Raw genomic sequence first — 27,676 nt, forward strand, 5'->3', positions numbered from 1 at the left:
CAGAGTGAGAGAGACTGCAGGAGGGACTCTTGCTCTGATCACAGCTGACTAAGTAAGTTCTAAATAAGAGACTCTTTCAGTAGAATAAATGTTAATCTGCTCTGTGTGCGTGTGTGTATGTGTGCAGTGTAAATACTGCAGTTATCAGTGAGAGACTGTTGTGTGCTGATTTGTGTGAAGTTGCGCAAAGAGCAAAGGTCGTTGAAGTCTGAATATGTGAAGCAAAGAAAAGTCAAAGTTTTCATATTTGACTCTGTGAAGTGAGGTGAATGTAAAGTGAGCAGCAGAGGATGTGGTTTGGTGCAAGTTGAAGCTCTGAAAAAAGATCTGCTTCTCCTCGTTGTTCAAATGTCAGGTTGACACATCAAAAGCAGTAACAGTGACAAGGATCAAAACCAAAGAACAAAGAACGACAGGCGGCTTGTGTTCGGAATGTTCATTGTTTTTATTTTTCTCAGGCCAGTTGTATTTTCATAGTTTCAGACAGCATTAGATCAAGTTGCTGCTCGTGGGAGCCAGAGTGGAAGCAGTGAGTTGAGACAGTCAACAGTTTTCATTTTCGGATCATGAGCGTGATCTTGGCCATGAAGCTCATGGGGGTTTCCACTGAAGAGCAATAAAGCATGTTTGCTGGTGAGTCACATCACTTCCATTCATGAGTGTTTGCTTTGGTAACAATGGTGGTAAAACAAGAGCAGAGCTCTGTGTGGACCCTCAGCATCCTCCTCTGTGTGTGCATGTGTGTGTGAGAGAGGCAGGTGCTTTTTTTAACCAGCGTGACGTCAGCCAATGTTTGTGCTTGCGTTAACAGTCGTGTGTGTGTGTGTTGCGAGCAGAGCAGAGTCTAATCTCAGTTGATTTGTCTTGAAACACCCTGTGAGACCACAGCTTTGTTTCCTGTTTTCACAGTGACAGAGGTCCACGTCCCGTTCTGACACCTGTCAACTGTTCCAAAACAGGCCTGTCACTGATGAGCAGAGGATTTCCCTGTCAGAGAGTCCTGATAAGACAGAGCAAAGCAAACACACACGTCCTGACACAGTGTTCACAATGGACCAGCACCAACTGCAGCAGCACGCCAAGGTGGATCGATTTCTCAAGTTAGGATATTCTCATACTGACATCCTGAGGGTCCTGGAGAGCCTCCACCATGATGCCCAGACCAATGACATCCTGGAGGAGCTGATAAAGACCTGCCAGTCTTACTCGTACGACAACGACAGCAGTCAACAAAAGAACAATAGTCCCAAACTGGTGCCCAGAGGCTGCAGTCCTGGTCCCAGTCACACCAGGGACAGAGAGCCTGCTGCTGGATTCAGACCAGTGGTTATAGATGGAAGCAATGTGGCCATGAGGTGAGTCAAGTCCTCTCACTCACTCTGCTTGAGTTTGTTCAGTCTGTACCACTGAGGAAACTTTGTTTTTAAAATACAGAAGGGTTATGAACAAAATCTTAAAGTAAAAACAATTGTTGAGCAGGCTTTTATAATAATAATAATAATAATAATAATAATAATAATAATAATAACAACATTTGTAATAATGTTATCTTTACTGTCCGGTTTAATGTTTTAAAGAAAGCTGGAGCTGATATAATAATTATAGGTTTATTTGTGCACAGAATAAAACAAAAAATAAATTCAATAAAAGATTGCTCTTAGGATGTAGTATTTGCGAAACTTGAAATGCCAGTATTGTGATGGTTATTTCATATTGATGCATAAAAGTACAGATTTAAAATAACCTGAGAATAAAGACGATTTAACAGTAAACAGATGTTTTAGCAGCTTCATGATACAGTAACATGTTTGTAGTATTCATCAGAAACACTGATCACCTTTACATCCCCATGTCTACGCATGTCATCATTACCCGCAAAATAATAATAAAAAATAATTCTCATATGATTTAAATATAACACATAATCCATAGTAAGATTTAAAATATGTTTTTGTTTTGGATGAACACACCAATTAAGTTTCCTTAGTTTCATATATTTACTTCCAAACTATGTTTACATGTAAGTGCATTTGCTGAGTAAATATACACGACATCTTGTCTCTGTTCCACTGGTTTCCTTTTGCAGGTCAACGCAAAAACAATGTAACGCATTAGAATAATTTCCATGAAACGGTGTCAGTGACTTCCTGGAAAATGACTGGGTCCAATATGAGCAGAGCTGATGTGTTTGTGAGTGTTTACAGGAGAATAAATGAATGGTTTCTCCATTGCTGATCTTGATGTGATCGCTTCTTCTTTACAGATGAGGGAAGTGAAAACACAGTGAGCAGCTGCATTCTTCATTTTTTTCTTCAGGTGACAAGGAAGTTCTCACTCTAAATTTACTCCACCAAATGGCTTAGGGTGTGATATTAGTTCAACCAGGGGAACAAAAGAGAGTTTTCTCACACCTTCCTGTAAAGACATTGTTTACTCAGGAGAGGAAGTGCTTTAAAAGGAGCAGCATTAAAGCTATACTTACCTTTCTTGCATGTCTCACAGCACTTAAGGCCACATTATACTTCTCCGACTGCGTATGCGTTATCCGTCTGCGTCACCACGGAGACGCCTCGAGCATTTATACTTCTGCGTCGTGGTGACGGACACTCGCTGCAATTTCCCGCCCGATCAGTAGGGGTCGCTGCGCAAGGTTGTTGTGCTTCTGGCTACAGTGAGCAATGGCGTCCGAGAAAGAAAGACTGTTGTTGTTGAAAAAGTGGCCGTTTCTCACTTTTCTGTGTCACGGAACGCAGTTTTAAGATAATTTGAGGCGAGAAATTGGCCATTTAGAGTCTAAACATGTGCTGTGTGTGTTAAGATATGACGTATTTATAGTTCGGCAGCGGCGTTATCGGCGGGGATCAGCTCCGCCTCTGTCAGGACGCCCGGAGCGCACCGAGAGCCGGCACAGAGCAGCTTAGCTCAGCCTGTCCTGAGGACCAATCGCAGCTATTGCCGTCTCCGTAGTCCCTTGACGGAGTGACGGACACTTAAAAAATATTTCGTGCAGACGGAGACTACGCAGAGGCTCTTCGACAGGTTCTGCGTCGACGCAGAGGACTCTGCGTAGCTACGCAGAGCACTTTACGCAGGAGTATAAATTGGGCTTTAGTAAAAATTTGAACATGAACACCTCCGCCTCCCTCAAAGTCCCAACCTCCAGGGCGGAATGGCAGCAGCTATGCCTGATGAGTGTGAAGGTTCTCCGCTGTATTCTGACTGTAGGCTTGGAGGGTTAGGGTTAGGTGCTTACGGCCTTTCACGGCAGAGTCTCCAAACACCACAAAAAGTCGACAGATTTAGCGACAAAGTCGCCATGTTGGCAACACTGCTGTGTTAGAGACTCACAAGCTGTGACAGCGGTCGTCGAGGCGCGCAACAGAAGACAGACAGGAAGCTCGGCCAATTATTTTATTCGGTCTGAATTTTTTAATTGGTCATACTTTTTATCATAATAATATGAGAATCACATAATGATGAGTTTCAAAACCTGGTGGGTTTATATTACGTTTTTGAGTGCCATACACTTATTAGAAGCAATTTAGGATTACAAAAGAAAAGTGTAAAAATGCAAGTCTGGCTAACTTTAGTCACTGCCATCAATTCAAGTTCAGTCATGTCAATTTTATTTATAGCTCAACCTCACAAACACAATTTGCCTCGAAGGGCTTTACAGTCTGTACAGAAAGCAACACCCTCAAGTCCTTAGACCCTCACATTGAGTGAGGAAAAACTCAGAGGAAAAATGTGACCTCAGGAAGAGCCACAGAGGAGGGATCTGTCAGGATGGACAGACATGCAATAGGTGTCGCATGTACAGAAACATTAGCGCATGAAGAAGAAGAATGACACCAGAGCATGGTGGCACACTGCAGACTGATAGAGAGGGTTCCCACTGCAGATCCATCAGTGTTATTATTACTTATACAGTAACATATTCATTTCTCGTGTATTTGTTTACAGTTTAAGAGTTAATATGAAGTTTGCCGACTGCAGACTTGAACCCTGCTGAGCTGCATGTTCCTGCTAAAGAGGAGAAGCCTGGTGGTGCTGTCAGTGGGTCACAGGTTTGATGCTGTTATAGCAACGAAATGTTAATTTTTTTATCTAATTCACGTTTATCAAATACTTTTGTTCTGTTATAAAAAAAAAAGGTTATCATCTCAGCTGTATAGCTTGATGAAAATACCTGGATATCAAAAGCTGAAATACTGATCTAACTGTCTTTTATTCATTATTTGATTTGGACAGCAAAATGAAAGCAGCCTCAGTCCTCTAGTACATTTAGGGACTGAATCTTCTCTCTTCTTTTGACCAAACTCAAACTGAGATATACTGAGATATAAAAAAACTAAACATGAAAAAAGGCGGCCAAACAAAATGACTTTACATTGACTTAAGAGTCACTTCTGAATGAACATGAAGAACCTTATGACACATCTACTTCCCCAGAAACAGAGAACTGTGGCTGACAAAAGAAGAAGTACTGAAAAAACTGCCAAAAACAAAACAAGAACTCTGTTTTATGTCTCTGTAGCTATGGCAACAAGAAGGTGTTTTCGTGCCAGGGTCTCCAGCTCGCAGTGAACTGGTTCTGGGACAAAGGGCTGCAGGACATTACCGTGTTCGTTCCTCTGTGGAGGAAGGAACAGTCACGACCAGACGCTCCCATCACAGGTGAGGTCATGTGACTGAGATGACTCACACTGATAATCTCCTGCCAGTTCTCTGGGGAAGGTATTTGTGATGTTCTTTCCTGGACGCTGTTTGAGTTTGAGGTTTGATGTCACAGAGTGTAAAAACATGGCAGCAGGTACCAGGAAACAACTAAAACAGTCTGTCAGTGATGCGGGTTCAGCTTCAGGACACACTCCTCTTTGGAGCCACGTTCACACTAAAACTAGCAGGAATACCTGTTTTAACCTGATCATGAACTGTGACGTCACTGATGTGATGGAAAAAAAACAAAAAGTTTGACCCCAGCAGCATGTGAATGGGTATGAAAGATGAGTGATAGAAAAATGTCCTGCACACAGAGGCGCTGTATGAAAGTGTGAATGAATGGGTGTGAAATGGGTGAAGGGCAAAACTGTGGTGTAAAGCAACTTTGAGTGGTCATCAAAACTAACAAAGTGATATATAAATACAGCGCATTTACTACATTTTATTATTATTATTATTATTATTATCATAAGAAACAGAAATTAAGTGACAACAGGAAGAGTGTTTCCTTCAGTGTGCTGCATCAGGACAGTGGCTACATTTACTGGAAACAGAATCAAAGTCAAATAAACACATGTGTCCTGGCATGTTAGCAGCAGCTCATGTGGTGAGTGTCAGTAAATCCCTCCTTATGTTCCTTCTCTTATCTACTTTCTGTTTGGCAGCTCCAACTAATCTGATCTAAAGATGTCTGTTCATTAATTCTTCATTCAGCATCACTTACTTACTACCATGTCAGCTTGTATCGTGATAAAATAAGACAATATTTTAAAAACAATAAAAAATACTAATCTCATAGCACACACACGCAGGGGAGGAGCTGCTTCCAGAGTGGTGGAATCGAATGCTAGTTTTTGGGGCTGGTTTTATGACTGTCTCTTCAAAAACTGGAGGCCTGGAGGTAGATGTTACCTAACTCCTATGATCTTTAGAGCCCTCTGCACACTGAGGTTTCCAGACCAGCTGATTCAAACCACATGACCCACTCAGCTACAGCATGAGACACCAAAGACTGTGAGTGTAGGGAGGAGGTGAAGCCCCTGCTGTAACTTTGTGCAGACATGATTTACCTGGAACCCTATGACAATTGATCAGTGCATATGCCCAGGTATCTGTATGAGTCAACCTGGGCTATGATCGGGTTATAGATAGATAACCACTCCCATGGATTTCGGATAAAACACAATTTGTGATCCGTGGATGAAGGTGCAGCATTACAGTGCAGAGAATCAAATATTCGTTGAGAGATGATTATCATCTGATTATTATCAGATTAGATGATCTTGCCTTTCAAGACACTTCTCTTTTTGATCGGTACCGTTTCATGTCACAGTTCATCATTTACATTCACAACCTAATCCGTCCTTACATTTCCAACATTAACAACTTAAGTCATGCTCTCACATCCCAGCAGATGTGTTGCACTGCGACTTTTTGCAAATGGGAGTTTTTTTATACAACATCGGAGATGCAGAGAACATGATATAAATGAGAAGTAATTTATGTGTGAAAACAGCATTACGTTGGGGATAAAACAACTGTACAGTCAAACAGCCACTTCATATTTACTTCACAATGTAAAACATGATCAAAATGAGGTAATCCCATGAGATTATGCCGAGGTCTTACCTGTTTGAACAATGTTTTTGTGTTTCATTTTAATCTGCTGCCAAGTGCCCTTCTCCCCTGTGGGATTACACCTAAATAAATAAATTAATAGTCTACAACTCAAGCAGTTTTCCTCTGTAATATTATTGTGATTGTGCAAAGGACGACATTTAAACTTACACATTGACCCGAGCAGCAGTGTTCTCCCACACCGTCTCCCTCTCTTTTTCTGCTGCAGCGGTGTTACACTTCCTTCTAAAAACTTGCTCAAACTCACCGTATGAGCACATTAATATTTCTAACTCCAGTGGATGAAGAACATCACCCTCCTCTTCCCCGTTGCCATGGTGACTCGTCGAAACTGGGCTCCATTGATGCTGTCTTTTTAGACTTGTGGTGCAGAAGCTTAACTTCAGGTGAAACTACTCCGAGTTGAACAAACTAATCAAATCAGCTGTTGTGGAACCGAAAACAGAGTTTCCTCTCTCAGAGTAGATCAACTCAGAGTTCAGGGTTAGACTCAGAGTTTGTTGAACCTGCTTTGTGAAACCGACCCCTGCTGAGTGTGTTTGTTAAAGCTGGGGACACAGGACAATCCCAGGACAATTTTCACACAATTCACAGTTGGGCAGTCTGCACCAGTCAGCAGTAGTTGCTGACAGGTAGAAAGTATTGAATTACACTAACTTGCGTTACTGTAATTGAGTAATTTGACTTTTACTTAACTGTTTTTTGTGGAAGTACTGTACTGGAGGTGATGAGGAGGACAGGTGAATGATGAGGAGGACAAGTGAATGATGAGGAGGTCAGGTGAATGATGAGGAGGACAAGTGAATGATGAGGAGGACAGGTGAATGATGAGGAGGACAGGTGAATGATGAGGAGGACAAGTGAATGATGAGGAGGACAGGTGAATGATGATTTCCACCTCTGGTTAGTTGGCTCATGGTAACAGACCTGACACGTCCTCAGCTGCAGTCAATCAAACATGTTACCCTTAGTCAGCTCTAACTATAAGCTTTATCAAAAGGAAAGTTTTAAGTCTAACTTTAAATACAGAGAGAGTGTCCACCTCCAAAACTGTCATTGGGAGGCTGTTCTGGAAAAGAGTTTTATGTGTGAATCAAATGACATGTCCTGGTCAAAAATAACTTAGGGTTATTAACATAACCCCGGTTCTCTGAGTAATATGAGTGAGATGTCTCACTATTGGATGCACGCCCCTGCTGCAGCCCTCAGATGCATTAATCTCATTACGCCAATCCTGATTGGCTGGTGAAAGTGTCCGTCTGCCACAGGTAGTCCCACCTACCGTAAATACTGTGTGCGGACGGGACCACGTCATTCAAGATAAGCACCTCTTCTCACTCGCCCAAGCAAGAAGGGTTGTCTGGTGAGACATCTCACTCATATTACTCAGAGAACCGGGGTTATGTTAATAACCCTAAGTTCTCTTTCATAATATCTCGTGAGATGTCTCACTATGGGATGTCGTAGCTCCCGTATTGCCAGACAAGCATATCAAGCATCCACCAACCAACAGGGAAGGTCCTCTGCTCTGCTCTACGAGGACAGTAAAACTGCTCGTGCTACGCACGGAGCGGAAACGTCCAGCATATAGAAACGAACAAAAGTGAGAGGCGAGGACCAACTCGCCGCAGCACAAATGTCCTGAACAGAAATCCCCTGAACAAGGCCCAGGATGCGGACAAACCTCGAGTCGAATGCGCTCGCAGGCCCACAGGCGGCTGCAAACCTTGACTCGTATAGGCTAAAGCTATCGCCTCCACCACCCAGTGGGACAGGCGCTGCTTTTTGACATGTTTTCCCTTATGAGGCGTAGCCCAGGAGATGAACAGCTGATCGCTCCTCCTGAATGCCTTTGTCCCATCCATGTAAGTGCGCACAGCACGAACTGGACACAACACATGTGACCACCCACCTGGTGAGGCAGGAAAGGCCACAAGGTCAATAGGAGAACATGAACCAACCACCTTAGGCACAAAAGCCGGGTTGGGCTTCAAAATCATCCTCACATCGCCCGTTTAAACCCTTTAAGCCCCTCCAAAACCACAGCCAGATCCCATGGCGGTACCAGCAGTCTGGACACGGGAAGGAGCCTGCGTGCCCCCTTCATAAAACGGCAAACCAGCGGGTGCTGGCCCCAAAACCCACGTGACAGGCGGCGATAGCCGCTAAGTACACTTTGATTGTGGAGAAGGCTTTATGTTTGTCAATCAGGTCCTGCAGAAATGACAAAATCACTCCCACTGGACACTGAAAGGGAACGTGGCTGTTCCTGTGGCACCAACTCTCACTCAACACTCTGCACTTACAGTCATATAGAGGCCTAGTGGAGGAGGCTCGAGCACTTTGTATAGTGGAAATCACACGCTGTGAGAGTCCCACAGCTGATAGATTGAGCCACTCAGGGGCCAAGCCCACAGCGCCATGCGTTCTGGGTGCGGGTGAAAAACCGCTCCCCCCCCTTGCGACAGCAGGTCCCTGCGCAGCGGGAGCTGCCAGGGCTGAGTGCGCAGCAACCGATAAATCTCCGCCAGCCAGTGCATTGCAGGCCAATGTGGAGCTATCAGAATCAGTGTGTGGCCGTATTCCCTCACCCTGGACAGAGTGGGGGGAACCAAGGCCAGCGGGGGGAACGCGTAAAGAAGCTTGTGCGGCCAGACGTGCGCATGGGGAGTGTCCATGCTGCGCAGAGAGTAAAACCATGCGCACCGTGTATTCTCTCCCGACGCGAACAGATCCACTGCTGCCCGACCGTAATGGGTCTGTTCAGCCCACTCCCCGTACACCGGTGTTTCTTCAGGGATAGAAACACCGCTGAAAGTTCCAGGAAATTTATGTGAGACCGCTGGAGGTCCACATTCCAGTGGCCCCTCACAGACCGGCCCTTGTGAATCCCGCCCCATCCTGTCAGGCAGGCGTCCGTAGTGACCACCTTCCTGGACAGGACAGAGCCCATGCGCACTCCGTGCGTCAGGAAAGACGGGACACGCCAATGGTGCAGCGCCCTGGCGCACGCCGGTGTAACCAGCACTCTCCGTGCGCCATGACGCACGGGATACAGCCGGCATGAGGCCACCCAGAGCTGGAATTCCCTCATGTGTAGGCGACCGAGGCGGACTACGAGATGGCAGATGCCATAAGTCCGAGTAATCGAAGGCACAATCTGAACTGAACAGATTTGCCTGGATGAAAGAGCGCGAGACATGTTTCCACTAGCTCCGCCGAAAGGCGCGCTGTCAAAGTCACCGAGTTCAGGGACAGTCCCAGAAAGATTATGTCCTGAGCCGGAGACAGCATGCTCTTCTCCGCGTTTATCACGAAACCCAGGTATAACAGGTGTTCCATGAGAATACGCGTATGCGCCCTGGCCTCCTGGTCCGATTGTGCCAAAAGCAGCCAATCGTCCAGATATGTGGCCAGTCGGATGCCCTGCCATCTCAGCGGGGCTATTGCCGCCTCCGTGCACCGCACAAACACCCTCGGGCTTAAAGACAGACCGAAAGGAAGTACGCGGTACTCGTAACAGATCCCCTGGAAAGCGAACCTCAGATATTTTCTGTGGGGTGGATAAATGGGGATGTGGAAATACGCGTCTTTCAGATCGACAGAAGTGAACCAGTCGTTCTGACGCACAAGACGCAGCAGGGATGCGTGTGTCAGCATCCTGAACTTGTATTTCCTGAGATATCTGTTCAGAGCCCGTAGATCCAGAATAGGGCGAATCCCGCTCTCCCCTCGTTTGGGAACGAGAAAATACCTGGAGTAAAAACCGATCTGACACTGTGCAGGAGAGACGACACAAATTGCTCCTTTGTTTAACAGTGAGAGGATTTCCTCCTGTAAAACGCGAGCTGTCTCTCCCTGAGCCTGGGAGTGTATTATGCCGGCGAAACGCGGGGGCACAGCTGCGAACTGCAGCCTGTACCCCCACGAAATCGTCCGTAACACCCAGGGTGAAGCTGCTAGTGTAGCCCATCTCTCGCGTCTGAGGGAGAGAGTGGAGACACACTGCAGCTCCTCCACTTCGAGAGGCTTCAGCCGCAGTTCGGTGGCGCCATCTACTGGTGGAACAGTGACACTGCCCTGGGTGGACAGCGCAGCGGTGGGGACACCACAGCCCCCTACTCGGGGAGGGATACGACCCTCCTCCGACAGCGGGCATCGCCACAGCGCTGTTTATAGTGATAGTTTGGGATTTTTTTATTAGCTGCGCCCTCGGCACTCGGCCTGGATGCGGCAGCGGAACACTTTTTATTTTCTTTATGAAAACATTTGTGTGTGAGCGTGCTTGTGGACATGAGAGAGAGGCAACCGCTGAACCCTCCGCTGTCAGATGTCCTCTTCTCTCGGCTCGTTCTGGCATGGACCGCCGGGAGATCACGCTCAAAGGCCAAACAGGTGAAGCTGGAGAACGGGGAACTTCCAGCTACATCACCGGAGGAGAGAGGGGCTGTCAGGCTGCTCTCTTCTTTTTCGTGGCTCGGTGTGTGGCAGCTGGCGTGGGCTGTGCCGGTGGAGCTGTGACCGGAGCCGAGGGTTTCTTGGACCAGCTGACCCTGCCCAAGTGGGGTTGCGGGGCTGGCTGGGGCTTCGGCAGTCTAGGAGACCTGTACCGTGAACCCTGGGAAACCGCCTGCACAAAGGTTTTGCACTGTGCAGGCGGAGAAGGAGCTGGGGGCTTCTGAGGAAGGCAGAGCTGAAGAGCTTCATCCTCTTTCTTTTTGGCTTCACATCGCCGCTGCATTGAAGCCAACGCGGAGCCAAAAAGCCCGTCTGGGACAATGGGCATGTCCAGGATGTCTTCCTTCTCCCTGTCTGACAGGTTTGCGAGGTTGAGCCACCGCGCTCGTTCCTGCAGAACCATAGCCCCCATCGCTCGTCCTGTGGCCTGGACCACGCAACGCTAGACACGGAGACACAGATCAGTGATGATCGGTATCTCCTCCCACGCGACTTGGTCCTGAGTTTTCCCAAAATCCTCACATAACTCAGCCTGATAAGCCGTGAGCAGGGAGAGAATATTGGGCGCTCTGGCCGAGAGCGCCGCCGCCTTATATGCCTTCTCAGTCAGCGCTGACTGGAAACGGTCAGATTTGGACGGCAGGTTGGGAGTTCAGAAGCGACATCATCATCCTCCCCATAGTCCAAATCTAGGACGTCTTCCTCCGGCGGGGGAACCGCGGCTAAGTCAAGCTGGGAGCCCCAGCTGATGTTAACCCCCGGTGCCACTGCAGCGACCTCCATCTCCTCTCAGTCTTGGACGGTGGCGCCGTCAGAAGGGAGATATGGGTCACGGCCAGACAGGCTAGCTTGGTGCGCAAGCCGTCTGCGGAGACTCTTGGCGGTGAACGCCGCGCAGCTTTGACAGGAGCCGGGGACATCGATAGCCAGCCGGGCGTGTTCCAGCCCCAGGCAGCTCGAGCAGACCTGGTGTGGATCCTTAATCGATATCTTATTCCTGCAGGGACAGAGCCGGGCTTCGAAATCTCCGTGCCCTCTGGTGTGAGGGATTTTAGCCGCCATTCCGTGCGAGCTGGTGCGCAGGCAGGGAGTCGAGGCTGTTAGCTGGTGTGCTAACTGTGAAAAACCGAGAAATAAACTGGTGTGTTAGTACTCGGTGCTCGGAGCGCCGTGGTGGGACGCTGAGCTGGACGGTTAGCTGGTGTGATAACACTAGGTGCTCGAACGCCGTGGTGGGGCGACGAGCTGGGAGGTTATCTGGCATGATAACCGCAAGGACCGAAGATTAGCTGGTGTGCTAATATTCGGTAAATTTGGTCTGGTGTTACCGACGAAGCAAATAAATCCAAGGCAACTGGCGCCCTGCGACAGAAGCTAAATAAGATCCGCCTGTGGACAGTTTAGCCAGTTAGCCCTGGACGTGAGATATGCTCCGAGTGAGAAGAGGTGTTTGAATGACGTGGTCCCGTCCACACACAGTATTTATGGTAGGTGGGACTACCTGTGGCAGACGGACACTTTCACCAGCCAATCAGGATTGGCGTAATGAGATTAATGCTTCTGAGGGCTGCAGCAGGGGCGTGCATCCCATAGTGAGACATCTCACGAGATATTATGAAAGAGAACTCCAAGGTTCCATGGTTGCCATGGTGATGTCATCTAAAGTGACAATGTGGTCAGAGGGGTAGGTGTTTAGGGCTGAGTATAATGAGTTAATAATAAGTTTTTTTTCTGAGTTTAAGTAGAAAGTTACAGGTCATCCAGGACTTCCTTGAGTTGAACAACCTGATTTATTTAATCTGGCCTCATTGATAGCTGTGTGTCATCTGCATAACACTGAAAGTTTATGTTGTGTTTTCTAATAATGTTCCCTAAAGGAAGCATAAAGTAAAAAGTATAGACTCGAGCACTAACACTGTGTCATGTGTCTCACAGATCAGCACGTCCTTCATGAGCTGGAAAGAAGGAAGATCCTGGTGTACACACCATCTCGATGTGTCAACGGTAAGAGGGTGGTCTGCTATGATGACCGCTACATTGTTAAGCTGGCCTTCGACTCGGACGGCATCATAGTGTCCAACGACAACTACCGCGACCTTCAGACGGAGAATCCACAATGGAAGAAGTTTATTGAGGAGAGGCTGCTGATGTATACATTTGCCAATGACAAGTAAGAGTGCAGGGGTGATCACGATCACACATGCATGGGATAAATATGACCAGACCCTAACTCTTTCTACGTGTGTGCTGCAGGTTCATGCCTCCATATGATCCTCTGGGCAGAAATGGTCCAACCATTGATGATTTTCTGAGGAAGAAGTTCAGAAGCACAGACAACAAGCTGCAGCACTGTCCATACGGTAAGTACACAAATGCATGCACGCACACATGCACGCACACACATACACACTTTCACACATTTTTCTGTTCGTTGCAGAAAAATCAACGAACAAAAACAAAAACCTAAATAAATACCAGCCTTATCCTTCCGTCACAGTACTTGTCCAGTTTTTTACCAGCTGCTCCTTACAGCTCGATAAACTACCCTCTGGAAAGGGTGACCAGAACAAGTATGGCGGACAACTCGAGTGTCTTTAAGAGGTTTTATTCTAAACACAACTCAATACACTACTTAATAGTTTGTAAACCGGCAAATCATACAGGTTCTGATGATCATTTACAGATGATGACAAACAAACAAAGGATTTGCTATATACAAGAAGCACTTTGGTCATCAAAGCTTTGATGACGACTGCTTTGATGACAATCGCCCTTTGATTTCGCACTGTACGCGCTGGGCAACTGCTAGAAAGTTCTACACCTCCCACTTGGCTTCCTGGTTCTTGAACCCAAGTAAGCCACAGCAACTAATTCAAACATTTGTAATAGATTACAATTAATCTGTTGATGACGATAAGATTCAAGCAGACGTAACATCTACCTAAAGTACATAAAGCCACGTCCTTAAACAGTACCTACATTGACGCACTACACATTTTACACAACGTGCGTAATTAAAGGTTTGCTTCATAAACATACATACATACTGATACACATTACATGTTAATTAATTAATTAATTAATTAATTAATTAATTAATTAATTAATGTCTCATGGTATCCTTTACCGAAACACTCCACCAACTGGTGGAGGGGGGGTCTTGATCCATAACCGAAACACCCCACCAACTGGTGGAGGGGGGGTCTTGATCCATAACCGAAACACCCCATCGACGGGTGAAGGGGGGGTCTTGATCCTTAACCGAAACGCACCACGCGGTGAGGGCGACCTAGGAACACCACGTGGTGGGGACCGTTCCACTGGTGGTAGGACTACCAGCTGCCTGACATCCCTGTGGAGGATGGTGAAGGGACAGTTTTCCACCCCCTGGCCTTTCTTGCAATGCCTACCAGAGACTGGACAATTTTGGCAAGTTCTCACTTTCGCGTCTCGTACCACGCCTTTCGCATCAGGACATACTTCTGCGACTCGACCCAGCCTGAATCGACCCCTGCATGTGTTCTGGCCGGCCAACCACACCAAGTCTTCAACTGCAGTATTTCCAGTAAGTGTGTGCCACTTCTGCCAGACGGAAAGGCTCGGGCCCGAGAGCTTTCTTGGGTGGCCCCTGAGAGCCGCGGAGTGCTGGTATGCTTCCACGAGTCCTTCCGTTGACAGGTCTCCCACAATGCCAGCGTACGCTGCTCTTGAGGCCACACAGCTGAATACCACACTCCAGACTACCATCTTTGTTCTTGGTTCCACAGTGTCTCTGACAACATAGGACCTGAAGAGGTCCAGCGCCATTAACTCAAACGTTGCGGCTGGTTCAGTTCGTTCAAGAGGAAGGTCACTCATTACTTGTCTGCCTATCTTCGCTTTGGTTCTATGGCAGTGCACGCAAGAGTAAATGATTTTTCTGATGAACCTAGGCCCCTGCACCACCCATGCTTTGGGCCTCACTCGGAGCAGTGTTCCAGCAACGCCCTCATAATTGACTATGCGGGCCTCCCGTGTGAGGAGGGAGCTAATCCAAGCATTGTCGGGGGCAAGGGGGACTCCAGCCCCTTCTTGAGCGAAGTTTTGGACTCTACCATAGTGCCGCGGGGGCCCTGAAGCTTCATCTCTGCCGACGAGTCTGTCTAGTGCCGTGACAGGGAATGTGACTACCTTTTGGGCGGCCAGGCGCAGGTTTAGGAACGTAGTTTTGAGTTCTTTCACTGTTGGTGCGGCCTCCCACTTTGGTGAAACCGGGGCTCTTACTGTACGAGCCAACCACTTCTCCGCTGGTGGGAGTCTATCCGGAAACACCACGTGGTGGAGGATTCTAACCCTGTGCCACCTGCCTCTATCCCAGGGGTTGTTCCGCCTAGCAATCTGGCTCAGTAGGACGCAACGAGGCCTCCAAAGTCCTGGTGTCCCTACATCCACTTCTCTTTTAGTGGGGTCAATCCTAGTTCCCGTCTTCTCCTCTCTCTTAGAGAAGTCAATAGGGGCCATCACCAAAGGCTTGTCTCCCTGCACAAGGTTGTTGTCTTCTCCCCTTAGTTGATTTGGCGGCACCAGAGCCTGGGTTGGTTTTGTCTCGTCCTTCCTCCCACTTTGACCTGACCAGGTCCAGGGTTTAAGGTAAAAACCCTCTCCTTTCAGGATCCTTTCCGCTGCTTTCAGGATCTCATCTCGGTGTTGTAGGTTGTTGTGGGAGGCGAGAAGGTTATCGATGTAGGCGTTTTCCTCCATCACTCCTTTTTCCTCTTTGATGTAAGTGAACTGGGGTAACTTTGCGGTCTCGTGTATGACTACCTGTGCGATGTATCCAGTGGGCTTGTCTCCCATGTTCACTCTCACTACAGCGTCAGTCTCATCAGACGGTGAGTCTCTACACAAGAATCGATGCGTGTGAACTTCTTGTTCTTCCAGCCACACTGAATTGTACATCTTGGTGATGTCACCAAGATGCTTCCCCTCCCTGAATCTGAGGAAAACCGCTCTAATGGGGTTGAGGGCATCTGGGTCTTACATGTTTACCTGTCCCCAGGAGATCATCATCATCGACGTCTTGGGTGAGTTCGGCCAGTTCAGTTGTTATCTCTGGCTCGGGGTTCTCATTCACCCCTGGCTTGGCATCACCTTCAGTCTCTGCCTCAACCTCCGGTTCTGGTTCTACCTTGACCTCTGGTTTTGGTTTTGGTTCAGGTCCGGACTCTGCCCCAACCTCCGGTTCAGGCTCAGTCGCGGTTTCACATGCTGGTCCGGCTTCGGCCAACGTAGCTTCACACGCTAGTTCGGTCTCAGCCTCGGCCAGAGCAAGGTTGTCCTCACTCGGTGCAGGTTCTGCATGAGCATCCGTGTCAGTTACATCCTTTTCTGACTCGTACCTTTCCACCGACGTTGCTGCTGCTTTTGTTTCTGTCTTTGCTGTTGTCCTACAATGCCTCAAGTGCTCTTCCATCTCCACATCCTCGAAAAGGGCTGGATGGGTTCCACTCACAATCTTGCCTAGGGGCCCGTCCGATAGCACCAGGTTACCAACTTTTTGTAGCGTATGGGGGGCAATGGAGCCCTCTCGGATACTGATCAGTAGATCGATTTTATCTGGGCGAGTTAATTCCTCCAGCTTGACGTCTGGGAAAAACTGCTGTAGACGTTCCGGTGCTATCACGTGCCTCACTTCGCATATAGTGTCCAATCCGTAGCAAATCATTTGGTGGAGTTTCAGGGTGCCCCGTGGAGTTCGTGTCTGTATTGTTACACGGTACCTTTTGGTTCCCTTTTTATTCTTCATCTTCATCTTATCGACCCCACTGATGGTCATTGGGGCTGGCGTGCCGGTCAATCCAAGCTTTCTGGCGGCTTGGTGTGTGATGTAATTGGTGTCAGAACCAGGATCTACGAAGGTCCCGAGACTGACCCCACCTTCTGCCTTAGCGGTCACGAACATAAAAAGGCCTGGGTGCTCTTTCAAGTCATCTGGGTCACCATCTCCAGCTTGGTGGACCCTTGATGTCACTCTGCCTGTAAATGCTTCATGGGGGCCTAGCGCCTTGAGTGTTTTGTTAAGGGCTTCTAGTTGACTGGATAATTCTTCTGATAGAGCCTGTTTCTCTCTTACGGTTGTGAGCTTGGTGGCTGTGGGGCAAAGGAGGTAGTGGTGATCGACATTTCCTTCACTACACTCCGCTTTCGTGCAGAGGAACTTAGAAGTGCAGAAGCCATCGACCCTGTGGTCTCCAAGACACTTTGCGCATGCCTTGGTACTTTTCACACAAGCCTTTCTTTCCGATAAGGTCGCCCTCCTAAAGGCCCTACAGCAGAATAAGGCTTTTCCATGTCCTTCCCCACACACTGCGCATGACCCCTCAACGGTCGTTGCACTGGTAAAAGATTCCCTTTTCTTTTTCCGGCCGACTGGGTAGCCGCGGGCTTTAGGCCTCTCGTACTTGTCCATGAGGGGTGGCATATCTCTTACCGCCATATCTTGCTCTAGGAACGACTTTTGGTCCTGTAGGAAATTTAGGAGAAGGTCCATATGATTTGTCGAGCAGACGTTACGGTTGCGAGCATATGAGAACCAGTCCATACGCATGCGGGGGGTTAGTTTGCCCTCTAACTCCGTGGTTATTAAGGGGTGGTTCATGGTGTTTTCGTACCCCAGGTCTGTGAGGTCTATTATTGCCCTTTCCACGTCTGAGATCAATTCCAAAGTCTCTTCTGTTTGACCCTCTTGTACACCCGGTCGAAAATGTATTTCTCTCAGGATCTCTGCCGCTGTGATACCAACATGTCCGTATCGGTTTTCCAGTACTCTAAAGATGTCTCTCGCATCCTTACAATCCTTTATCTTGAGTTTATCTTTCACGGTTGTACTCAGACTTCCTAGCAAACTCTGCTTCGTGACGTCCAATAGCCCCGCCGAGTTTGCTAGTGCTTCTAACCTTTGCCATTCGGCCTTCCAACGCCAATAGTCTCTTCTGTCCCCACTAAATTTTGGTAAGCTCACTGGAGTGAATTGTACGTTGGATCGGGCCCACATTGAGCTGTTTTCCCCCCTGCTGAGTGGTCCTCCACTTCTTTGTTCCATGCCGGAGTCGGCAAGGAAGCTGGGCCTTGGCGGCCTCGGTGTACTGGTAAGGATTGGAGGCGGGGTGAAATTTGGGGTCCACTGGGGTTGTGGGGGTGAGTGAAACGCAGGGTCTCGCCCTGTGCTGGGGTCGACGGGAGTGGTCGGTTGTTATTGGCGTTGAGGCAGCAAGAAGAGTGTACTGAAGTCGACGAAGGCGGTCGATCGTTGTTGAGGCTGTGGGGGGTAGCTGCGGGGGTTATCTTCGGTGCTTTCAGCGTGAAGGGACAGGGCAGAGCTGACGGGCGCCTCCCGTTGGAGTTTCCGCCGGCATGTCCACCCACTTATCAGGTTCTCCTTGTCTTCCTCGAACGACAGGAAGAGGTTCCATTTATCATTCCCGTGCGGACGATAACCTGCCCAACCACTCAGGGTGTCTCTGAGTTTGGCGAGTTTTAAGTCGAGTTTCCCACTTTCGATCTCCTGCTGCACCAACGACACTACATCATTCCTACCGAGTGCTTCAGCCCGATCGAGGGCCGACCTAAGCCTTGTTACAAGGTTGTCTATGTCCGGTTCTGCTTGTGTGAACCATAGCATTTCAACCGTGGTGTGGTACTCACGCATGGTGGCGTCTCTCTTTGCCTGAGTGTCGCTCCGTCGCTTCCCATACTCGTCTTCATCTGTTGAATGTTCCATTACCTCCAGTGCTGCGATATATAATGTTGGCTGATTTCAAGGAACTTCTCATAATCAGCGTCCAGTATTGCCCTAACTTTCGAGGAGTCATGCTCTTTCTGTACGCTAGCCATGGCATTGAGCTTGTACATACGTGTCACAAGGGTGCGCTGTGCACTAGACCACCCTTGCTCCAGAATTTCCAATCCTGGCTTGTCTTCGGCCATTTTACTTCTATCTCAATTTCTAATTCACTTCAGGAAGGTAATGCCTGATTGAAAGGATCAAAGCTAGTAGTGTTGAGTGATGAAACGCCCACAGCCAACGACGTCGCGTGTGGTGTGGTGTTGTGGTGGCGATACTTTCTCACCTTGAGATGTCGAGTTCTCGGCCCACGACGACACGTCTCAGCAGCGTCAGCAACTAGCTGCTAGTCCTTTTCAGCGGCTCAGCGTTGACTTTGGTGGCCTCTCAAGTGGCTGTTGGTCTTTTTACCGGCAGTACACACGGCTCCACTTTACTCTCTGCTACAGTATTTCTTGCGTCCCTTAACAGCCCCGTTAGCTCTTGCCCTCGGCTCCTCCGTTGTAGTGGCAAATTTTGCCCTTTAACGGCCCCGTTGGCTCTCAGCTTTGGCTCGCTCGTTGTGGTGACGTCTTTGGGGGTGCGCTGTTCTCCAACGACGGGTGCTCTCCGCTCGGCACCGTGTTCTTCGACAACGATCCCGACAGCGGTTTACAACTGTCCAGTTTTTTACCAGCTGCTCCTTACAGCTCGATAAACTACCCTCTGGAAAGGGTGACCAGAACAAGTATGGCGGACAACTCGAGTGTCTTTAAGAGGTTTTATTCTAAACACAACTCAATACACTACTTAATAGTTTGTAAACCGGCAAATCATACAGGTTCTGATGATCATTTACAGATGATGACAAACAAACAAAGGATTTGCTATATACAAGAAGCACTTTGGTCATCAAAGCTTTGATGACGACTGCTTTGATGACAATCGCCCTTTGATTTCGCACTGTACGCGCTGGGCAACTGCTAGAAAGTTCTACAGTACTTCTTTATTATAGTTAGGGGGAAACATTAATTTCCACTCTGTGAGATAGTGAATGAGAGGTGACCAGATCAAAGTGTAGGAGTTTATCCATAAGAGTGTATTTTATTCTCTCTAAGTGGAGAGTGTTAGTAAGATCACAAGTAAGCCACATCCTTGTGGTGGGTGTCTTTCTTTTTCCAATGCATTAGAAGTAGCTTCTTCGCGATGATGAGACTATAGGAGAGAAAACATTGTTGGTAGTTGTTTAACCTTTTAATATCGTCATAAATTCCCAAAATAATAATATGTGGATTAGGCTCCAACTGTATGTTAAGTATTTTAGAGATTAAACTGAAGATATTAAGCCAACAGGACGAAGCTGTGAAGCAATGTGTCCTCTGCAACAAGGCACCTGTCACAAACAGGGGACATCTCAGGGTATATTCTATATAACCTCTCCTTAGAATAATGAAGACGATGTAGAATCTTAAAGTGAATGAGGCAGTGCCTAGCATTATTAGAACAACGATGAGTATGTTCCAAACTCTTTACCCATAGAGGGTCAGGGATCTCAGTGCCCATTTCTTCCTCCCATTTTGTTTTTATTAAAGCGGAGTTCACTGGACTGATAGGATGCACTCCTTGGTTTGAAAGTGATGAATCTGCACGATGAGGGGATGCGGTCTGGCGTCAGGTGAATTCCTCGTTGCTACGGCGATCCGTTGGGCTCTGTCAGCAATATTCGAGGTCGGGAAAGGTTCTGGTCTGAATGTTTCTTTCAGCAGTGTGTCAATGAATGTTGTAGGATGTTGAAACTCAATGTTTTCAGGGAGTCCTATTATACAAATATTGTTTCGCCTGGATCGATTTACAAGATCATCGAGTTTCACCTTCAAGTCTTTGTTGTTCTGAAAGAGCATAGCACACCTAGATTCCAGTTTTTCAATCCTTGTCTGGGTCTCATTATCCAACGTTTCCAACTGTTGAATGGCTTTGTGGTGTTGGTCGATAATGGCTCGGTCAGCTAAGAGTTGAGTGGAAAGCTTGGCTATTATATGCGTTCCTCCATGGAAATGAGTAATCTCTCCATGTCAAGCAGGGTCAGCTCAGAGTTAGCTTCAGGGTCCACCTGCGCTAGCTTAGCTGTGTCAGCTTGATGTGTATCTTTGGTCTGCCGTTTGGCCCGTCCTCCTGCTCTCTCTCACTTTTTTCTTCTCCTATCCATGTTGTCAGCAAAATTCAACGATAGTGGTATTAGTCAGATTTTAAAAGGAGTTTGGTCGGATACCTACCTACTCCTCCATGCGCCAAACCGCCAAAAAAAAACAGAATGTAGTTTTCAAACGGATATGGCTCTGCGGTGCCTGGGGAACCTTTTTGGGCACTTGAATGTGCCGCCGCAGTCTCTTGCTACACTCGGCTGCGAAGCTCTGGCTGCATGCTCTCCGGCTTGCCGATTCACGGAGCAACTCGGCTGTGCAGGCAAAAGTGGCAGTGGGCGCTAGCCTGGTGTGTGAAGGAAATGGGATAAATGGCCGTCTGAGTATAAAGTGAGTATTTTGTTTTATATTTTTTATTTTCTTTATTTTTACCACATTTGTCCATGTTTATATATAACACCAGCTGAGCTAACATTAGCATCTCTACAGTAGACTTACATCTATGTTACAGTAAGAACAGATACTTTGATTCGCTAACGTTGTGCTCATTGTTTTGCAGACAGTAATATCACTAACAGCGTACTGTCACTTTGTGGAGTGGATCCAGAGAGACTGGGGACAGATGATCGTCTTGTTTTACCTGCCTGTGTTGTTCAGAAGAAGATACTCAGAAACACAGTACTCTGTCTATGAAGACTGTTGATGCTCTTGATGAGCTATAATAACTCTGATTTTTCTTTTTATGATTATTAATATTAAAAAATGTAATGTGTTGTGGTTTATTTTGTATAGTGTTTCTCCATTAGAGTATTTTTAAATGAAAAGTGATTTAATTTGAAGAAAATGGTTGATAAAAACTTCAGAATTAGAGCTACATTGTTTCCTGATGCATCATTTTTATTGTGTAAATCTAACTCGTCTAGTATAGTAAGGTAACAAAATCAGTAAAATAAACCAGTAAAAACTAACTTTATTATACACAAAGGAAAATGTTTTACCATCATATTCAAGAGTACAAATTAAAATAAACAACGAGCCAAATCTAAAAGCATGTCAACCCTAACCCATACAATATGCAAACAAAAAATAAATAATGAAACATGTAGAGCGGTGTCAGAATCTGATGGGGACAGCTGGAGGACACAGTGGTGAAGAGGAGCAGAGCTGGATGCTGTGAAGAGAATGTTAGAATGTTCACAGCTCACTCAGTTGGCATATTTTGCTGAAAGGTTTGTTTTCCTGGAAAAAAGTCACATATTCGTTCATATTTTATGTGTGATTGTATTCCTTGTCCTTTACAGGAGACTCAGGGAACATTCTAATGTGTACATTGTATCTTTGTTGCTTTGTGTTTTATAATTTCGAAACTCTATAAATAAATGGACCAATTATGAAGCAGGAGGTTTTAGAGGCATTGCAGACCTTACAATCAGGGAAATCCCCAGGCCCCAATGGCCGTAGCAGTGAATTCTATAAAGATTTTAAATCGACTAAAAAGGGCTATGTTGCATATATCTGTAGAGCAGGGAGGCTTAGCCGTCCCAAATATCAGGCTCTATCAGCTGACTGCACAGCTTCGATACATAGCTGAGTGGACTAATAATGACCCAGAATCTGTATGGCTAGATCTGGAATCTGTGAATGCCGGTAATGGCCTCTCAAGCCTTTTATTTGCCTTGGACTCAAGAGCTAAGAATGTGGGTGACCATAACATCTTAATTACAACAAGTCTGCAAGCGTGGCAAACGATTAGGAAGTTAGATTTACAGGGTTCCTATGCAGCATGGAAAAGTATGGAATTTAATTTTGGTAATTTCCAGGTCTGGAAAAGTATGGAAAAAACGAAAAAGGTATTGGAAAATGTTAGTGCTGTTTCCAGACTATTATCTCACTTTCTAAAATTAAATATATTGATATATACAAATCAAAACAAGTTACTAACACAACACAGCCTACCTGTAGATGATATGAATTGAATATGAATATGAATGATTTGTTATTTTCCAAATGTGTCGTCGAGCCAGTCACCGATTGTCGGTTCGCCACAGTGTCATGGGTTGATGCAAGTTTTCTGAGGGCTGGCTTCATGAAAAATGAGTAAGGGGTTTTAAACCCATTTATTTACATAATAAGCATCTAACAATTGGTATTCAGATGCTTAATATTGACTGAAAAATCCTCAGAGAAGTCTGGAAATTTGAGTCTGGAAAAGTATGGAATTTTGAAATGGAAAATGTGTAGGAACTCTGTATTTAAGATGTGGGAGGAGAGGTAGATTTTAACTTTGGAGCATTTGTTTGATAAAGGAATGATACCTACATTTCATAAAATCTGGTCTCCCGAGAAACCACTTCTTCAGATATCTGCAAATTCGCAGCTTCGTTGAGAATCAAGCACTTTGACTGTCAGACTTAACAGATGGAACGTTTACTTCTTGGTAGAGGCATGAATGCAGTTCTCGATTGGGGGTGTGCTGAGCTCAACTCTGCTAGCGATATGAACTTAGTATCTTCAACGCAAATGGAATGCTGATCTCAATCTTACAATAGATGAATCTCCATGGCTGGAAATATGGCCGTTAGCTAGAGAGAGCTCCATATGTAACAGTAATGCATAGTTGGGGGTAACGAGTTGCCATGTAACGGATTACAGTAACGATATTACATTAAAAATATCGGTAACTACACTACTTTACTTGACTATAGTAACGCACTTTTCTGCGTTACCCATGCCGTGTTTGCCTGTGTGTAAAGTTCTGATCCGTTTAAGTGATGTGTGTGCATGCGTGTTGCTTGTGTGTGTGCTTGCCTGGGCTCTGTTGTCATGGAGATCGAGTTGAGTGACAAAGCTGCTGGTGTGAAGGAGGGAAATGGAGATGGATATGGAGACGAAGAGGAACAGGCTTTTAGCCAGCAGGAAAATACTAAGAAATTAGTAAAAGTAGGTCCTGCCTTTTCCTCCCATTTCCCCCGGTAACCCCCGAAACGATGTTGCGATGATTGCAGATTATGAACTCCCCGCGACAGAACTCTCTCTCTCTTTGAGCAGTCAACTAAAGAGATCAGCTCATCTGATGCATCTGTTATTCCCTTAATTACAGCGCTAAAGCGTCTTCTATACAAGATTGAGACCACAGAGTGAAAACAATGAAAAGTGCGCTCTTGAGAATCTGTCAACACGTTTTACTAAGATCTACTCGGATCTCCTGTATTTCATTGTGAATGTACTCGATCCTCTAAAACTGCGCATAGAGAAATGATCCAGTCTGCGTTGGATCATAATATGGTTTTACATGCCATTATACAATAAACACTATGTGGGCAGGCTCAGTGATGTCTGTCCATATATCTACATGGTTAATTAAAGAAACGAGAAAGTAAAGTAATAAGTAGTGAAGTTACTTTTCAAATTCAGTAACTAGTAAAGTAATCTCATTACAATTTCCAGTAGTAACAAATAACTAGTGACTAATTACTTTTTTTGAGTAACTAAACTTTTTAGTAGAATACGATGATGGGGTTAGGGTTAACCCTAACTCATAACCCTAACAGATCAGCACCACCAGAAATATTAAATGTAGTTCGCTGTAGTTGCAAGGAAGACTGCAGCACAAAGAAATGCACATGCAAAAAACATGGACTCCCTTGCACTGACATTTGTGGAGAATGTCGTGGTACTAGCTGCACAAACTCAGTTGCCTGATTTATCAGATGAATATGAAGAACTAAGCAAAGAACAAACCAGGAACCGATATAGGGGTTGTCAGTACCAAGAGCCACAGAGAGCGGGTCGAGGACCCAGACTTGTGTTAGAAAAAATAAAAAACCTCCCCTCTTGTTGCTACCTTGTCGAGTTGGGGAGGCTTGTGTGCCTCTATGACCCTGAAGAATTTACCGGCGGGGGTTATACTCCTGGCAGGTACTACCAAGCCATCTATTGTATGGGCTGATGTATTTGTCATACGAAAGGTGTTTCTGCCTATGCAAATTAGGACATATTCAATAAGAGTGGAGCTTATGTGACATATTCATTTTCTAAAACAAACTTGTAATACAAAAAACGTTGCTTGGGTGTATTTTGGGCATATATTTGATTATTGTATAGCTCATTTGCATATTCACATTCATTTTCAAAAAAACTTGTACTGCTTCCTTTGCACTTTTTTGCGTCCGTTTTTTGGCCCCCTCCACTTCCAATTTTCCACGCTTTTTCACGGAACATTTAAAATTTTCACCAGGATTGATGCGGTCCCAAAAATCTGTGAGTTTTGGGGCATGGGAAAGGCCTCAAAAATGCGATGGCGATTAAATGGCAGAATAATAATAAAGAATAATCCTTTGCATTCCTAGAGGGTTCTTGCACAGTCGTGCTCGAACCCTAATAAACACAAGCCACATTGTGACAGTAGCTTACAGCTACTTAGATCAGCTGTTTAAAAGCTGCACATAAACACAAAAAGTGGAGGATTTTAGTGAGATTCTGCCCATTGACTTTGAATGTGACAGTGAAATGTGCCTCTGAACTTTATGTTTGTGCACCATACATGAGAATTGTTCAACACCACTGATTGTTCACTGCTTGTGCTGCCAAGTCACTCACGCCTCCTTTCCCAGGGAACCTAGATGGCCTCCCCATACTGGAGAGGATGTAATTCTTCTTCCATGGGTTCATAAGCATCTGCTCTTGTAGGTTTGTCTGTTCAGGTTGCTGCAATGGTGGCAAAGATGGCACCTTTGTAAAGCAAGGCCCTTGACTTTAGTACATAGTGTAGCCTTAATCTAAGGCTATGAATACCAAATAATTGTGCTTTACCACTGTACAGTTCTCACTACTCTGCTCTTGTCTCTATTCTACTTGGTTTGGTATCAAGCACATTGTTTACCAGTACCTCCTCTAGTTTTAGTTGTATATGTGATACAAACAAACTAGGGACGAGCAAAACAGTTGTTTTTTTTTGTCACTGAACTGAAATACGACTGAATAGGTTGTGATTCGACTACAACCTGTTCAGCCAGATTCGACTTTGAAAATGAAATATAGTGATGCATTTCTATAGTTCAAACAGGGAGGAGTCTGTTTTTTACAAACAATGTCATCTCACCTGTTTCTGTCATTCATAAAAGAGATATATTTAAAAGAAACAATACAAAAAAATAACTAACTTGCTTTTGTGTAGAAGATAAATATTAGTCTTAATTTAGATAGTGATGGTGAGAAGAGAAATCACTCAACTAGGTATAAATGAAAATATATCTATAATATCATATATAATATCTTCATCTCCTGATATGTGTGTCAACACGTGTGTAATTAAATGAATGAATGAGGAAATGAAAGAGTGGAGTGTAAGGAGAAGACTCAGAGACTGCCTCTTTCTCAGGTTTGATTTACTTAACTTCAATTAACTCAGAATTTTCACTAACCCAACTGTCTGAAGCGAGTGGTTGATGTGAGTGAGGCAGGGTGTTGCACAGTTTTCAGAAGATGTTTGTTCACTTTGGGAACAGTTCAAGATGAGGTACTGAAATCTCGATTTCTCTCTTCCAGGAAAGAAGTGCACTTATGGAGTGAAGTGCAAGTTTTACCACCCAGAGCGGACAAACCAATCACAGCTCTCTGTGGCTGATGAGCTGAGGGCGCTCAGAGACAGAGCCAAGAACTTCTCACCCAGACCGAGCATGCAAGACACAACCTTCAGCCCTGCTGTGTACCAGCTGGAGCACAGGCACAGCTGCTCCACGCCTCCACCCATCAGCACAGAGGAGACACACTCACATAGAGCTTCACCCACAGAGCTCTTTATCCATCACAGAGACTCCAGCAGCACGAGGAGCCTCCACCAGTGTCCCAGCCCAGACGTGGATGAGGCCTTTGGCTCCATGGAGAGCTGCCTGTCCCGGCTTTACAGCCAGGACATGTCCTTTAACACGGAGCTGCACCCTCACAGCTACAGCAGTGGTGTGGGCAGCTGCAGCCTGAACCACCAGGACGACTCCCTACCAGGCTTGTATAGAGGGAAAATGAGGCCCTGTCTGAGCGCAGGGTTCCGCCGTGATCAAAAGTGCTCCTTGTCCATGTGCAGCCAGTGCAGCTGTGGTCAGCAGCAGACCAGGATGTCCCCCGACCTCCACCAGCAGCCTGCCTGGTCCTCCTGCCCAGCTCTGTTTCCACACAAAGAGAAGCATCACTTCAGACAAATCCACACCGTGCCCAGAGAGCCATGGGTGGGTCTCTCTGACTGTCTGGTCGACAGTTGGGAGCAGAACGAGAGCACGTCCTGCGAGCGGAGGAAGGATCTGAGGAGCCAACTGAGCACACTCTTCCCTCAGAGCACAGTTGAGCGAGTCATGAATGCTTACCCAGACATTTTAGACATGTCAGCACTGATCCCTCTCATCCAGAGCTACAGGACCAGCCACATCTCCCTCTGAATCACACACACACACACACAGAAAACGAGCCCTGTGTTTTCTCAACCAACCTGAAAACTTTTCAGGTTGCTAACTTTTCTACTATTTTTATTTAAAGTGACTGATGACTGGCATTAATCCAAAGACATCCAAACTTGCCCTTTATTCTACGCATTAAGAGACTGATAAAGTGCTGGAAGTTTCTTTACTTTTGTAAAGAATGTTATCTACCCGAGTGGGTTTCTTTTCCTGTACCTGTCAAAATAAAAACAAAACTCATGTTACTGTAATGTGATGATACATGGCACACATAAACATATTATCATCATCTCATCATTATACAAATGTTTCCTAATTAACCTATATATATATTAAAAATATAACCTGAACCACAAAAATCAAAGTAATAGGAAGCTAATACTGGATGTCCATGTAAACTGCCCTTCTTGACTATACTGCCACCTAGTGGATTCTATGTGTAGTATTATGAAGACACATTCAGAATA

General features: G+C 46.0%; 1 protein-coding gene across 1 annotated transcript; it reads left to right on the forward strand.

Moving 5' to 3' along the window:
* Positions 1-1,050: 1,050 nt before the first annotated feature.
* On the forward strand, positions 1,051-27,191 carry LOC310940991 (putative ribonuclease ZC3H12D; the record flags this gene model as incomplete). Its single annotated transcript, XM_083906062.1, has 5 exons — positions 1,051-1,355; positions 4,538-4,677; positions 12,754-12,988; positions 13,072-13,178; positions 26,308-27,191. The coding sequence occupies 5 exons, from the start codon at positions 1,051-1,053 to the stop codon at positions 27,189-27,191; spliced, it is 1,671 nt and encodes a 556-aa protein (XP_083762188.1).
* Positions 27,192-27,676: the final 485 nt, after the last annotated feature.

Source organism: Microchirus variegatus (assembly GCF_963457635.1).
Source record: "Microchirus variegatus genome assembly, chromosome: 19".
Taxonomy (NCBI): Eukaryota; Metazoa; Chordata; class Actinopteri; order Pleuronectiformes; family Soleidae; genus Microchirus; species Microchirus variegatus.